Source organism: Mus caroli, chromosome 17 (genome assembly GCF_900094665.2).
Source record: "Mus caroli chromosome 17, CAROLI_EIJ_v1.1, whole genome shotgun sequence".
Classification (NCBI taxonomy): domain Eukaryota; kingdom Metazoa; phylum Chordata; class Mammalia; order Rodentia; family Muridae; genus Mus; species Mus caroli.
This window is the reverse complement of record NC_034586.1, coordinates 63,029,956-63,046,892: the sequence shown is the minus strand read 5'-3', so window position 1 is coordinate 63,046,892 and position 16,937 is coordinate 63,029,956. Positions and strand designations below refer to the sequence as shown.

General features: G+C 41.9%; 1 protein-coding gene across 7 annotated transcripts in view; it reads left to right on the top strand.

Moving 5' to 3' along the window:
- Ptprm (protein tyrosine phosphatase receptor type M) overlaps positions 1 to 16,937 on the top strand; it is a 682,149-nt gene that overhangs the window by 426,308 nt on the left and 238,904 nt on the right. For 4 of the 7 annotated variants that reach the window (XM_029470944.1, XM_029470943.1, XM_029470945.1 and 1 more), the window contains exons 12-14: positions 4,035 to 4,308; positions 5,284 to 5,320; positions 11,981 to 12,055. In XM_029470944.1, coding sequence (XP_029326804.1) covers positions 4,035 to 4,308; positions 5,284 to 5,320; positions 11,981 to 12,055 — 386 coding nt within the window. The remainder of the gene's footprint in view (positions 1 to 4,034; positions 4,309 to 5,283; positions 5,321 to 11,980; positions 12,056 to 16,937) is intronic. The other 3 variants (XM_029470946.1, XM_021185848.1, XM_021185847.1) reach the window with 1 other exon arrangement.

The following is a 16,937-nucleotide window of genomic DNA, read 5'->3' as shown; positions in this document are numbered from 1 at the left end:
TTTAAAAAACAAAACAAAACAAAACAAAACAAACAAACAAACAAAAAACCCTGCATGGTACTGGTACAGCAACAGACAGGTAGATCAATGGAACAGAATTGACCCAGAAATGAATCCACACACCTATGGTCATTTGATCTTTGACAAGGGAGCTAAAACCATCCAGTGGAAAAAAGACAGCATTTTCAACAAATGGTACTGGTACAACTGGCAGTTATCATGTAGAAGAATGCGAATTGATCCATTCTTATCTCCTTATATAAAGCTCAAGTATAAGTGGATCAAATAACTCCACATAAAACCAGAGACACTGAAATTTATAAAGGAGAAAGTGGGGGAAAGCCTCGAAGATATGGACACTGGGGAAAAATTCCTAAACAGAACAGCAATGGCGTGTGCTATAAGATCAAGAATTGACAAATGGGACCTCATGAAATTGCAAAGCTTCTGTAAGGCAAAAGACACTGTCAATAAGACAAAAAGGCCACCAACAGATTGGGAAAGGATTTTTACCAATTCATAGAGAGTTTGAAGCCATCCTGAGATAAAGAAGTCACCATCTCAATAAAAGGAGGGAGGTTACCATGGATAACTTAAAAGGAGAAATACACTTTATACTTACTGTGGAACATAATGACTTGAGTTTGATCCCACATGGTAGATCAAGCTCTCACAAGTTCTCCTCTGCTCTCCATACATGCACTGTGGTACAACCCCTCCCCCCCCAAAAAAAAAGGGAAAGATTTTTAGAAGGAGGTGTTCCTTGGGAGACATGAGAAGACAGCAGCCCGGTAATTGACGTCAGGAGAGTACGTCCCCGGAGGCCATTTGTGGTATGAGGTCAAAAGAGCAATGTTATTGATAACTCTACTGATGTGATAAAAGAGAAGGGCTCTCCATACAGTTCCCAAGGTGATTTATTTCTACAATTTGAAGCCAACTTGAATAGTGGTTGTGTCTGCAAGAGCAAGGAAGATCCTGCACTGGGCAGATGGCTTGCAGACTAAGCCTGCAGTTCCTTGATCAGGTGAACTGATTTCAGCAACTTTTTCTTCAGCTGTATCTTTACAGTTCTGCTCTGTCGTGTGTATGCTGCTTCCCGAAGTTGCTTCTAAACTGAGACCTTGGCTCTTATGTCAAATAACAAACAAACTGGGAAAGCTGACTCTGTCGAGAAACGGTGGGATAATTCATTCTGTTGAGAGACACCTTCGAGAAGCGAGAGGCTATTATGGTTTGTCCATTTTGTGAAAATAGTTGCCATATGTTGAGTAAAAAATTTAAATATATACAAGAAACAGTAGAAATCCACCTACTCTTCTGTTTTCATAGAAAATCATAAGAATTCTCCCAATTAATTGAAACCCTCAGATGCTAGGAGGTGTAGAATTGAAGTCTTGCCCAATTTACTCCCTCAATTCTCAACAAAACTGGTTCAAGAAAAAGCACAAACTTCCTCAGTGCTGTTTGCTAAAGAGGACACCTAGTTAAAAGTTCCTCCATGCTTGCCAGCTGCTGCAGAGCAGGTATCATTTAGAATTTCACTTTAGCCTTGACCCTTCACTCTTGCTAGTTTGCTGTTTGATGGGCCGTACTGTTCGCGACTGACTTATCTGTGCTAGATATCTATATCCCAAGTCCGTCCGTGCTCTCCTGAAACTGAATGCCAGCGAACCCTGCATGGATTATTCTTCCCTATATATACATACTTCTGATAGAAATCCATTTACCAATTCAACAAGTAAGAAAATAGGATAACAGCAACACTATGTTATAAAAATATGTTAATATGCTTTTTCTATTCATCTCTCTCTTTTTGAGAATCAAGACTATTGTATGCAATTGTATGCAAATTGCAGTTGGACGAAGGGAACGAAGCCACTGAAAGCAAATTGTAGCTAACATATCTGCCCTACTCCTTTTAATATGGATCAGACCACTGAAAGATTTAGAAGCTATAAACAGTTGTTTTGTGCTGGAGTCCTAGGTCTGCATGGAGTGGGTAGGACAACTCCGTCCTGGAGTCTATCAGGATCACATGCTTCTGAACACTTAGCCGTATGTGGCCTTTGAGGCGTCTCCCGCAATGATATTGCCTGTTGACTGGATCACCCATATGTGTTCTGTCAGCACCAGATTCAAGTTCCTTGACCCTGTTAACCTGGTGGTTGGCTGCACAAGTGATAGAGGTGCATAATGTGTTCCCTCTGCTCAGCCCCTTGGCCACATGTGTCGCTAATCAGGGCAACTTCTCAGGGAAAGGTGTGTTAATGTGTCATGTCAGTATTCACATATGTTTCTATTTTTTTTTTTTTTTTTTTTTTTTTTGGTTTTTCGAGACAGGGTTTCTCTGTGTAGCCCTGGCTGTCCTGGAACTCACTTTGTAGACCAGGCTGGCCTCGAACTCAGAAATCCACATATGTTTCTAAACCAGTATATACAAGTGTTTATAGATTAAGAAGTCAAGGAGACAGAGAGAGACGCAGGTTGGCCTTCTGGCCTTCCACTCTGTGTCCTGGCTCACCATGAGGCTTTATAAAGACTTCCTTTAATATTGCCTCTGTCATTCAGGCAATCTACCAGCTTTGGCAGTGCCTTGTACCTAACAAGACCCAACCGGAAGTCTTTTATGTGAGGAAGAGTTGAGTCCATCCTCTTCCCCTTTTATCTGTTTTATGTCACTGGTAATAATTTACTTCATTGTCCAACTATAAAGCTGCTGGACTACCAGCATCCACATCAGCCACTCGGATGCTCTAAAAGAATTGATTTTTAGTTAGATAGATGAGTGGGCTGATGACAGCGTGCATTTTATGACTGTAACAGACTGTGTTAAGTGGTTGTGTTCTAAGAGGTCAACAGATCATTTGACTATAGATTCAGAGGTCCTGCAGGTGAGACCAGCAGAGGCTTTCCCCAAGAAACTGGGGTGACAGGCATCTTCCCCATCAACATTCACTATGAGCACCTCCTGGATTACCTCATTACCCTAAGGAATCGCCATGCCTTCCTAATACCACAAGAGAAGATGCATCTCTTTGTCTGAAAGGGTTTTTAATCTAATCTTGATTTGGTTTGTGAAAACTTCTGTCTCTTTCTTTGTCTCTCTCTCTCTCTCTGCCTCTGTCTCTGTGTGTCTCTGAGTCTGTTTCTGTGTCTCTGTCTCTCTCTCTCTCTGTCTCTCTCAATTTTTTTCAAGAGAAATACTACTTTTTTGTCCCTATAAAACTGCTTCTTATGTTCATAATTCTAGAGACTATTAAGACATTAATTTTTCAAAAATCCATCATTGCATGTTTTCATGTGCTCCTAAAGTTATTTCAGTATTTGGAAGCTTTTTAAGAGGAGCTTTACGGGATCAGGGTCTCTTGTTCCCATCTGCTTTTTTTATGTGTAAGTTGGATGGTATTGCTTGCAACTTCCCTTGGTAACCACTGTAACTCCGTAACCCCAGCTTTGGGGTTACATTCCAATACCTTCTCTTCCTTCCCTCACAATGTCTCTTTCCATTGTTGGTCAAGGGCAGCGGATGTGGGAGCAGACAGGAAGGAGGATCTTTACCAATACTGATCACTGTACATTGTGTTCTGTAACTTGTTAAAATTTCCCATGCATTCTATACAGCTATACTTCAAGGGAATAATGTGTTACTTCTTTCTTTATAAACCTACAGTTAATATAATTTCAATTATTGGTTAAGCTGAATTAATTTCAGGAAAACTCATTAGGTTGATATCTGGTTGATATCTGGTCTTCAGAAGCACACACACACACACACACACACACACACACACACACGCACAGGTGTCCACACATGCACACATATCCATACACATTCATTGATTCATTATGTTATTTCCCATGGAAAATGGCTGAGGAAGAACATTGAACAGGAGGTGCCACTGTGTCCAGGCACTATGTCCACTGTGTTCTTTGTCCCTGATGTGTTCAAATTCCTGGCAATTGAAGGCTGAGTGGACCCAATCAGTGGTCATGAAATATTATGAATGCTTGTCTCTCTTTGCTTTATCTAGTGTCTATCAAATTGTTGTCGAGGAAGAACGTCCTCGGAGAACAAAGAAGACAACAGAGATCTTGAAGTGCTACCCAGTGCCGATTCACTTCCAGAACGCTTCCATCCTGAACTCACAGTACTACTTTGCTGCAGAATTTCCCGCCGACAGCCTCCAAGCTGCTCAACCATTTACCATTGGTGACAATAAGACATACAATGGCTACTGGAACACCCCCCTCCTCCCCCATAAGAGCTACAGAATTTATTACCAAGCTGCTAGTCGAGCCAATGGGGTAAGTGTGGAAGCTGGCTATGTATTAGGTTCTTGGAATTATTCAGGGAAACATGCTCAAAAGGAGACAAAATTCAAAACAAAAATCCAGCCATGCTTTTTGTGTCTTCCAAGTAGAAACAGTTTCTTATATTTTTAAAGGTCATTTTATCAAGAGAAACTTAAGGAAAGAAATGAATATGTGTGGGTTTTGTTTGTGCTTCAGGAGAGCATATTGTCAACATGTGAGTTATTATTTTCCAGCTTTCTTATTACTGAAAGTTGGCTAGTCATTCTGCTTAGCCAGTTGTTTTGAACGAAAATAGTTTAACTACAACACATACATTCAGCTCATTTAAAATCTTGTGAGATCCACAACATCTGTCTTTGAAGCATAACTCTCTCCCATTGCCTTGGCTCCAAGACTTCATGCGTTCTATATCGGACTAAATTAGGTGTCTTGTTTTTCCCTAAGAGAAAGGGGCTTTAGAAAGATAAAGGGGAGGCAAAGAAAAAAGACATTGTTGAGTCAATCCTGAAATTGCCTGTTCTCCTGTTCAGACCAACATAGGGCTCTGAGAAGACAGCAAACCTAACAGGGGAGAAAATGCTTGCTAGATCCTGCCCTGTTCTCTCTGCATCATGGCTCGGTCCAGATTTCACATCCACCTGATCTATGCAAGAGTGAGGCAGGGGGTGTGGGGTACAGAATGCTTCTCCAGTGGTGGTCACACAGGAAGCAGGAATAGGGCTGGAGAAGGAGACCAGAGCTGTCAGATGGGGAGACTGAAAGTATCATGCCTCTCTTCATGGTCCAGAAATGTCAGATACCCCACTCCTGGTATTTGAAAGCATATCTGAGCATGCCTCACTGAGAAAAAAGCCATACTTGAAGCATTGAGATCCTTTTTTAAATTAGAGTTAATAGATTAGAACTACATTTTCCTTAATTTAAATGCAGTGTGGATAATAATTTCATCTTCTTAATTTGATACAGGAAACCAAAATTGACTGTGTCCGAGTGGCCACAAAAGGTAGGTTGAAACTTTGGGATAGTCTACCTGTTTGTGTGTTGTATGCCTGGGGTTTACTTTATACTGTGTTTTAAAACATCTGAAACTATATTAAGAACTTCACTGAAATAAGATTATGGATATATATCAAATGTGCACATGTATGCATTTATATAGATATTAGGGTCTTATGATAGTTGATGCTGCTTCATGTAGATACCTTATAAAACAAGAAGTCACACTGCTATAGCCCAGGCAGTTTTCAATGGCTATCTCTATAAAAGCTATTTTGAGAATATTAATACTCTGTGACATCAGTATACATTTTTTAACATTTACATATGACTGGTAGATCTATATGCAGTGAATCTTCATATATAAAGGAGTAAACTATTACCCTTCTCCCTTCTCCCATTTTTTTGAGATTGAAGCATCACCATGATGCTCAGACTAGATCCAAACAGGTAGGCTCAAGAGACCCCCCCCCCAAGTAGCTGGGGCTATAAGTACAGGCCACTGTCCCTTGCCTGCCAGCCACTTTTTATTCTGATCTGGTCATAATGGCATTGGAAAGCCTGGGCTGCTTTCACTGATGAACCTAGGAGCTCGGGATGTTACAGAGTCTTATGTTTCCTGGCCTGGTTCAAGTATGAGCAGTGACTGTAACTAGGGTGACTTACCACTACACACTCCTTACACCAAGCCTGCTGAAGAAGGCACACATGTGTGTGTGTGTGTGTGTCCTGGAACTTGTGTAGCAGTGGCTCACCAGCCTCATGTTTCTGCCATCAAACAAAGGAGTGTCTAGGAAAGCGCTCTGAGGCATAAATGCTATATGCAGATGAGACCTTAAACACTAGCACTTGTCACTAAGCACACTTGTTCAGACCATCAGAGTGACCAAGAGGGTGATAGAGGTTTTGATGATTTCAGTAGACCTGAAGGGAAGAATTGGCCATGGCGTCTGCAACTTGAGATTTAATCAGATCACAGAGGATGAGTTCTTTGGCTAAAAGTACCTGGGTACCGATGCTGTCCAACCTCTGGGAGACAGTTCCAATATGCTGGGATGTTCCCGGGTATTTTCCAACTTCTCATGGATTCTTAGTTCATGAACACCCATGGCTTTTTCAATCCAGAATTACAAATGCTTCCCAACTGGCTGCACATTGCACGACAAGGTTTTGTTGAAATGCTCACCCCGCTTGGTATTTACTCGTCCCTAGGAATTTGTGGTTTCTCTCCCCATGAATCTGTTTAACAGAAGGTTTTAGAGACTTTATTTTGTATAACGTCTTTACTGATTAAATGACACTATTTATAGTAGATCAGTAGCAAATGAAATTATGGTTATCAGTACATTTCTGTCAAATGCTGTATGCTGCCAACTTACAATTGTTAGTATCATATCATAATAGTAATAGCTAATAATATTACAACATCACAAACCTCTTGAGCTAAGCACCCACCATAATCTCAGATGTGTAGTGCCTGCCCAAGAGGAGTCCTCTGGAGAACTGCACTATGGAGTTCCACTTAGCCTTGTGGTCTGAAAAAGTAAATCCAGTTGCAGGTGTGACTCTATAATGCCTTACGCCTCTCATCGAGACTGCACATCTCACAAGTCCTTTTGAATGTGCCCCTCATCCATTTCATTACCATTGTCTCAAGCAGGAGACAGGGACACCCACTTCTCTCATATTTAAGGTGAAGAATGCGGGTGGGCCTGGAGGTCAACTTCCCAAAGAACCTCTTCCCCTGCCACTGCTGGTCTCCACCCAGCAGAGGTCTGATGGATGATACCAAAAGAATGTCATCATTCAACCTTCTCCTTATCAGAACCGAGCCACTGCCCCATCTCATGTGAACACATTGAAATTTCTGTCACCCTGCTCATTTATACCATTAAACAATTATATAAACCACGTCCTAGTAAATATGGAAACCTGACAAGTTCGATGTTTTCACAATAGATTGAATTAGATGGTGATTTGGACCATTTTCTCCCATCAGCCAGATTTCATCAATATTGTAATTTGTTTTTCAGTACACCAAAGGGTGATTAGGCAATCAGATGACCTGATTGGCTAAGTATTCTCCACTCATATTTTCTGAGTCATTTGCAAACATTTACACAGCAGCACACTCGATCCAAGTAGCATCTTCATTGGGGAGGGGGACACACAGATTAATATTCCCTGCCTGACACCGTCACGTCTGTCTGCTGAAAGCATGCAGTTCAGTAGACAGCTCAGGAGACAGACAGTCTCCCTCTAGACACATAGTATGGTTTTGTGCTACTTTAACACCTGCGTGCAAGGCTTCAGCAACTCCCTCTCAGGACACAAACTGATGAGTCAGCTCTTTCCCTACAAGGAAAGGTTCCTTTCTTTACATTAAACCATCCATTCATTGTGGCCTACCAGTTAAGGATTTCATCTAAACTGGTAGGTCAAAACAGAGAAATGAGTCACAAGATAAAGATGCCTGATGCTGAGAGTTCCAACACCTCGAGTGTGCTTTGGCATACATTGCTGATGGTATGGGGGCATTCCTTGGTGAACTAGTGAGTATGCAGAGCTGTCTCTGCTCCTGGGAGACCACAGCTAATGAGTGTCTTTACAGTGGCGTCTGGAGGTAGGCCTGTTTTCACAAAGAGCTAGCTTGTAATTTCAAGAAGGTGTCTCTTAAGATGAGATTTCATGCTATTTGTAAATTTAATGTTGTGACTATTTTAATCATTTTCCAAAGATGTATTTTGACATTCATCATTTTGAATATAAAGACTTATAAAAACCAAACACAGGGAAACAAAAGCTAAGGTGGTATTACTACAACTGGCCCTGTTGAGGCAGGTTGCCCATGTTTTTAGGCCTCTTCCTTTAATTTGTGGATCTAGGGAAGAGTCAAATTGGTAAGACCCTTAGTCTGATTGTTACCTATAGATAAACACATCACAGACTCTCCTCTCCTGATTAGAAGAAGGCTCCACAGAACTGGATCTGCTTGAGATTTGCATCGAACTAGCCATTTCCAGTCTGTACCATGGGATGATAGATCTTTGAACAGTTTTTAATTCTCCATATGTTTATTATGTTTTTTATAAATCACATTCAAAATTTTATTCGTTCAGTTCCTTTGCATCTCATCTGGGTCACATCTGAATAATCATAGTGTATGTGTTTCCTTTAACTTTTATATATTTACAGCTCCTTTGTAAGAAAAATAACTGTTGGGATAGAAACCTTTCCAAGTGATTTTAGAAGGCTTTATGGATAAGTCATTCTAAGCTAACAAAATAGATTTAAGAGTCAAAGTCTGTCTTATAAATATTTTTTTCTTCTGGGTTAAATGAGGCATAGCCACTCTAATTAATACAATGTCCAGCTTAAGCGGCATATATTAATCTCCCATAAGATAATATTTTCTATAGTAGTATGGCAACTGTCTCTCCGTGATTATCTGACCACTGGGTCTGTGCTGTTCTCTATGTACTTAAGAACCATATGCTGCCCATGTACGCTCAGGGAGCATAATCTGTCAACGTTGACGTGTAGACACACAGATGTATCAATCTATGAAGATTTCGAGTTGTTAAGAGGTTGGTGAGGGCTTATGAGTTGGGCTTTGGTGCATAGGGAGGTCATAAATGTTAGCTTTGTCCTTTCCTCCATTGTGCTTCCTAACAACAGGGCAGCTAGGAATCAGAACCAAACCTGCACATAAGCACACGCTAAATTCTTTCCTAAGCAACCAGGCAAATCAGACTGTCACCCTTAGACGAGAGAAAAACAAATTATCATTCCGAGATTCGGTTTTGAAGGTGAATGTTCTATGGGGGGGGGGGGGAATGCCTTGCTGTTTGTAAGTTTGGTGTTTTATTTGACTAGAATTCACACTGAATGTGACCGTTCTTTGCCGGGGAGACCTTGAGGAAACTGAAGGATTTCTATTGTCCTGACACAATTTCTAACTGTATTCAGAAATGTGAATGTTTTCTTTCTCATTTTATTTATTTATTTATTTTTTTAAATCACTAGGCTGCCGAAGAAGTTTCTCTGACACTGTTTTTCTTTTCGTTCTTTTGTTCAATGAGACCCCCCCTCCTTTCTAGGCCTTCACGCTCCAGAATGGAAGTGTGCTGATAAGGAACCCAGAAGAATGTCTGTTGCGATGTAAAGCTAATTAAGATTCCTTTTTTAATTACTCACATTCAATTCAGGAGCAAACAAAAGATAGAGTCGGACACTTGCCTGGGCTAATCCACCATTGTTTAGCTTAGGCTATGGGTTTAGCACGGCAGCATTCAGAGGTTTTTGTGGAGAAATATTTTCTCTTTTTGATCTAAAATTGTCTTCATAATATATAGCCAGGAATGTCTTAACCCTTGAAAAGCTCTAAAACATATGAAGCTAAATAGGCTCAAATGTCTCTGATTCCTCAGACCCCAAACACATTCTTCATGAGTCCCACAAAGTGAAGTTTGGGGGGACAGCAGCAAATTCAAGATTACTTTATACCCAACCTCTGGGGCAATTTACAGGTTTAAGCCTCTGCTGTTTCTTGGTCCCTGTGGACAGCCACACCTAAAGTAGAGCCCATATTAATCATTCTACTGCTTCTCCTCAGAGAATTCGATTGAAATATCTGGCTTCATTTTACCAAGTTTAGTCATAATCTCTCTTACGCACTAATCTTACTGGCATGTTAAGGTAGGGTCAGAAAGCTCTTAGTATCCAAGGCAAGGTACTATAGGTTTTAGGGGACTATAACTCATTTGTAGAGCACTTTCTTTGCATATGCCAGGTTCTGAGTTCAATTTGCAGCACTGAAGATAACTTAAAAGATTAATTATTAATTAGCTAACTGAACAAGAATAATGTTTTTAGGCTTTATAGAGTATGACTTACTTGTCACAAGTGGTCTCGGCTCTGTCTCGTTGGACAAGAGGGGTCATAGGCGATGCCTAAATAATCATGTGTTCTGATAAAACTTTATTTGTAAAAGCAATTGGTAGCCCCACTGGCAACAGTCAATTGTTTTAATTAAACTAAAACCAGTAATCACAAATATATTCTCAAAGCAGAAACTGACTAGAGATACTCCCCAGCGCTCACAACAGACTTCATGTCTAGTTATTGTTTGAGTTCTTTGTGAGTTATGAATATCTGCTGTTTATAGCTTCTTCTGGATATATTTGGTTCATTAGAGGAGCCTTTTTTTTTTTTTTGGTATTAGACACGTGTCCTGTTTTTCTGTAAAAATAATCTTCTCTTTAAACAAAAGTAGAGCAGATCACATGTTCCTATAAGCAATCCAGAATCTACGAGACATATACCAGTCCATGACCAAACAAGAGCACCACGTGTTCAGAACCCAGAACTGGTGCCAATGTCACAGCAGGTCCTGAAAGCATCCTACTAGCATAGGGGACTACCTACAGCTGTATTCCCAGAATGTGTCAGTCCTGAAGAATGACCTTGGAGACGTTTTGAGAAGCTCTGACCAAACAGTTTGCTCATCTCTCAGGGTGCAGCCCAAACGTAGCCCCTGGTAGCGTGAGAGCAACTGTCAAGTCCTCCCCTAGCTCAGCTGCTCCAGGCGTCTAGCTATAAGGAGCAACGGAGGGATGAGCAGTACGGAGGGATGGCTGGCGATAGACACTACTCAGCGGCAGTTTGGGGTTTAATTGTCTGCAGATGGTAGATGATCTATTTTCCTCATTCGCTGTCACATCTCTAATAGTACCCGGGCTGCTCCATGTAAATTAGTAATCTTTCATGTAAGCCTATTCTTAATTTCCCAATATTTTTCCTTTGCATCATTTTCCAGCTGTATCGTGTTACAACTGATGTTTTAATTTTCTATTCTTTTTTTTTCAATATCCATATGTCATAAATGTTAACCGCTTAAACACAACCACTGAGCTGTGTAGGCACACAAAGAGGCCAGCATGGTCTACTCCAAATATCTTAACTATTTCTCTCATGTTAACTCTGATGATGTCACCAAAGCCGAGCTGGGGGAAGGGGGAGGGGGGCTTCCGTTTTGTCCTTGAGACCTGTTGTTTTTTTCTCTTTCCATATAAAACAAAAAGGTTCTTCACAGAAAGCTATAAGAAGCTTAGCTATCAGAAAAGTTACATAAAAAATGTATTTACAGAAAGAATATGGTTTTCTCTGCAAAGGTGGCTATAGGAGGAGAAGACACGCCATGACATAGCAACACAGTTTTAAACGGTCTAGTAAGATTTAAAAGTTTGACTCGTAAACATTAGCAACTAATTAGGACTCTTACCAGTCAGTTTCAACTGGTCACATGTCAGCCATCAGCTCAAGGCAGAAACACACATTTGGGGGATGGGCGCTTTACTTTTTCTGTTCTCTGGTTGATCGATCCAAGATGTCAGGCAGAGCTTCCAGCAGCATCACAGTTAGAAATCTGACCGCGCGGCTTAAGAGAAGAGAATTCAGAAGATGAAAACCTTGCTGTGTGTGGTTTGGTTTGTTTTCTTTTTTTTTTTTCTTTCTTTCTTTCTTTTCCTTTCCTTTTCTTGCCGTTTTTTGGAACAACGATGAGATGGTTTGCTATACTGATGGGACTTCTTCTTGCTAGCCTAGCCTCAGTCTGGCTTTTTTTTTCCCTCATGCATGCTGACCTGGGAATCCTCCTTTGCCTTAGCTGCGATAATCGTGACTCAGCTTACAACACCTTACATTCGCATCGCCCCTGCTGCAGGCGACGGCCAACTAACAGGTCAGACGTTCAAGTATAGATGAGTCATCTTGCCCATCTCCCGCTCATTTTGCTCAGCTTCGTTTCCCCCTCTGCATTTCCTCCCTTGCTTAAGGCCTGCTTAGAATGTTCTAGACCCTTGGCGCAGACCTTTGCTCGCATTAACTTCAGTGACATGCTTGGCCTCTTCTGTATGCACATTAATACTCATGCATTAAGTCCCGACCCCACTGCATGTTCTCATTGTGTGTTTGGTCTGTTGTTATGTTCCCTTCTACCCTAATGTTAAATAGAAATGAAATTTGCTGGACTTGGGATAGCCATGATATTAATTGATAGGACTCTAAGGAAAATACTGGAGAAAAAAAAAAGTATTCCCACTTTTCCAAATCATAATCATAAAAGGCATTGAGATTTGAGAGCTAGAAAGGCTTATTTCTCATCTGTTGGGATTGAGTTTGCACACGCATTAGCAGTACACAATCTTATCTGCCAGTATTATAGAGCAGAGCCACCCGGAGCTGTTTAGGGTGCTCTTCAAGCAGCCCTTTGTGTATGTACCATGGTTGCCAAGCTGCTTACATTCCTTACATCCTTGGGGCAAAGCCAAGCACTTCCATAGAACAGGGGTGCATCTTCGAATGAAACGCACCACATAAGCAAAGTTAAGAAACCTTGAAAGGGTGGCTTAGAGTCATGGAGCCCAGCATGGTGACACTCCATAATATAAGAAAGAAAGCAGCTCGTTCACATTCCCTAGCTCTACATTCAAGTGAGTTTCTCTCTGTGTCGATCTAGAAAAGTCCAGTAAATCACTCCAGGTGCAGGTGAGTGCTCAGTGAACTCTAGAATGCTTTACCCTGCAACGAACACAAGCCAAGGTCAAAAGTGCTATAGGAATTACACAGTCAGGACTCAGAAATCTGTTCTCAAAAGGACCCAGGTGCTGCAGGCTACTGTGTGTCTGTAGCCTTTACTAAAGCCAAGTAGGAAACGCCCAGCTACCCCCCCCCATCTAAGTCCACTTCAGCATTTGTTTTCTGTCTATCTGGAAGAATTCTTAACATTGACTTGAGAAACACGCTGCACTTAACTCGTGATGAGAAATCATAACTGCCTCAGTGGTTGTATTTTGGAAAATCAGGAAACCGAGATTCAAGAAAACTCTTCGTTGACAAGATAGAGAAGTGTAGAATAATTCTACTCCTTCTGCAACACAAGTTTAAGCATATTTTCAGCTTTCCGTTGTAGGACCCAAGAGCTGAGATTATTTGATGTTTCTCTTTCTTTCAGGTTGATTCTAAGAACATTTCTCTTACCAATTCAAGTGCTGCTTATTAAGAGTCTTCCTTCTCCCAAACTTCTGATGCGTCCCTCCAACAATAAAGTAACTATAGGATGGGCAACATCTATCTTAGCATGGCCCCTCCCCTCTATAACTCTTACATTTAGGGGTTGACTAGTATTATTCCAGTTAGACACCCAACAAAGGACTATCTGGAGGACCCCGGGGAAATCTTCTTCCCCTATGACATATGACTGGACCCCAGTATTGTAAGCAAGTCATTAAAGATGAGTTGGCCTCATCTTAAAAGGGAACAGAGTTAAGCTGCCCCTTTCTCAGTCTTCCGTATATTCTTTAGCCACCAAACAAAACACAGAATTCACTAACCAGGAAGTCAGTGACACTCCACAGCAAAGCTTCCTCTGTAAAATTTGTGATTAGCAAGATGTTTGACAAAGCGGCTCTCAGAAGCAGAGCATGTGATCATTTCGAACTGTTGTAGGAAGGACACACATCAACCACAGAGGACGGTCACCATTACTCTCCCGGATGCAGGAGGCCCCACCTGCATTGTTTAGTTTATGAGGATTCAAAGCAATAGTGGGTCAGAATAACTCAATAATCAGGAAAAGACAAAACCAAGTCTTCCATATCTGTTGCTGATTTATTGATGACTTGGCCTACCCAGACACATTCACATCTCACCAATGATTTATTGAAATCAGCCACCAGGCTTGCCAGTGGCCATCCTCTGTTTTCCTGTAGATTTATTCCCAAGTCCAAGACTACATTTAAACATTTTAGGACAGTTATTGGTCCCCTTCTAGGTGCCAAAGAGGGTCCCACAACACTTACAGTCTCATTTTGTGCCGTCACCCAATCTTCTTGGCACCAGGGGTAGTTGTATCAGTAGCATCAAAACATGCCTACATACTCTTGTGGATGGAACACGATCATCATCCTGCCTGCTCCAGTCCTCCTCCTGTGAGGTTAACAGCTTAGCAGATGGTCGGGAAGCCTGTCACTCTAATGCTCCTTCTGTGAGCAATTGTTAGTCTATCCAGTCAGTTCTGGCTCTTCCAGAAGCCAGCAAAACACAGGGCAGTTGCCTTCTAAAGGTCTTTTCTGGTGTCCAGTTTTGCTCTAGCATGCTGACATCATGGTTAGCATTTAGTACGCATCCATTCTCACCCACACTTCCTTACCTGATATGACCAATCTTGCCTACACACACACACAATCTCACACATATTCACCCACCTACACACACACCGGCACACTCTCATTCACTCTCACACACATACATGCACAGACATGCAACACACACACACACACACACACACACACACACATTTCGTTGAAATAAATAGAAACTATTTTTTCCAATATCATTCACTACCTAAGATACATGTAGAAATATTTATATTCTATTCTTCCTGGTTTAATTTTTTTTAATCTGTTAAATTAAATTCATCTCCTACTGATGGGCAATAAACCCTAGTAATGTAGGACTGCTTGTGGAAGAAAACAGAAAATTAAACATGCTAGATATTTTCAGTAAGGACTTGGAATTAATTAAATAAGTACATTTAGACTGTTTATATGAGAGTTTGATTTATGATTTAATTACCTACCCAACTCTGAGGCACTTGGAGAATGATTTCCTTGAGCAAGTTTTTATCGTCCATTTGTTTAGTTCACACATCTAATATGGCAAGGCCTGTGGCCCAAAATACTTCCCCAAAAAAAATGATTTCTGGGACTCCAGGACAAATTAGATGTATCCAAACCTAGGAAAGCAGTGTGGGAGGGAGAGAGAACTTTTGCACTACCAACATCTCTCACTCTGTGATTAAAACACCTGACAAGAACAGGAGAGTCTGCTTTGACTGACAGGTTGAGGGTCCCACCCCTCACACTAGAGGAGCCATAGTGGCAGGAGCGGGTGGTTTTCTGGTCATGTTGCATGTGTGGTCAGGCAGCCCAGTGAGAAGATGCTGGTGCTCAGCTCCCCTTGCCCTCCTTATTCCCCCTGGGACTTGGCCTTGGAATGGTGCCACCATTCCAGCTTTGCCAGAAGCTACCCTCAGACAGACCTAGTGATACATCTCCCTGTGGATTATCAATCCAATCCAGTTGACAGTAAACATTAAGCATCAGAGACAGAGAGAGCACCAGAGCATGAACTAGCAGAAGATGCTTCTACAGATTTTCCAGCTTTGAGTGCTGTATGTGGCTCTTGCATAGAGTCAAAGATTAAACATGGCCAAACGTCAGAGCCGTGGCACAAGATTTTTATCCAGTGGCTACAGACATTCTGATTTCCAAGGAGCTGACTGGTTCCTTAGAGATAAACGAAACAAGGAAAGCCAGTGGGATGGGGAGAGGGCGGCTATTCAAAGAGTCCAACACTGCAGAAGGCCCCAAGACAGGTTGATCTGAGGAACCCATCTGGATTTGTTGATTAGACTGTCTTAAAACTGGATTGCTATTCCCTGAGGCCCTGTCCTGGGATGTTGGCAGAAAGAAATTAAATCCTTCTGGAAGCCTTGAGTTTTCTCAGGCAGGCGTGTTAAGGGGCTTGAGCTATTGAGAATGCAGGTGGTACTTAGTCAAATCTCCTTACCCTGTGGTTGTGGTTGAGACCTATGGAGAAGGGGTCTGCAAGAACACTGCTAAATTGATGGGAGAGGGAACTTCGTCTATATGGAGGAAGGCTATCTTGGATTTGGCTCTTCAAATTTGTGTAGACACATAGCCACTAAACTAGGTATCTAAGAAGGGAAAGCTCTCATGTTCTGATACATGCTGGAACATTCTATCATCATTGCTGACCTCCCTACATCCCCCATGAGGAAGAAGGACAGTCACATCTTCCTCTGAGACTAGGAAGCTCAAGGGGGTGGCATTCACATGCACAGATTCCAGAAGCCATTCCGTGTTCTAGCTTCAACTTGACGCCCTGCCGTGTGCATGGGTGCTTCAGGCCCTTCTATCTCAGCATGTGCCTGACACACCCCCATTATTAAGTCTCTGTCTGCTCCCTCCACTTGATTCCCACCCATCCCCGACACTGAGCCCTTCTGCTCAGGTTCTTGATGTCCACTGGATGCCTAGACTGCTTACTTTCTTGGCTTTCTGCTGTGCCTCATGATTATTCCCCACCCCATGGAGCTGCTTCCCCTGCTCCTTCTGCATCTCTAGCTGGGGAAATGGCAGGCAGATTTCCACTTCCTCAAGTCAACATAGGTACCTTCTGCTGATCACCAAATGTCTCTCAGTGTACATGTTCTAGGCACCAGGTCTTCCCCCAGTTCCCAGGGTAGATGCCAATGCTAAATGCTCTAAAGTTGCCTGGCTCACTTCCCTTCCCTCCTTCCCTGGTGCCTTCTCCCTGGGATCCTTGGAATATTAGACCTTCATATCGATCCAGGACATTGGCAGCCATTGGGTCCTAGATGAGGATCACCTTTCCTAAGAAGAAACAAACATTGTTGAAGTACAGTTCCTGCAAGCCCGAGGAAATTCCTGCAGATAACACTGACGAGCATGGCCTCATCAAATTTCTAATGTAATCATGCTCTGAAGCCCTGTCACTGACTTTCTTTTTTTTTTTTA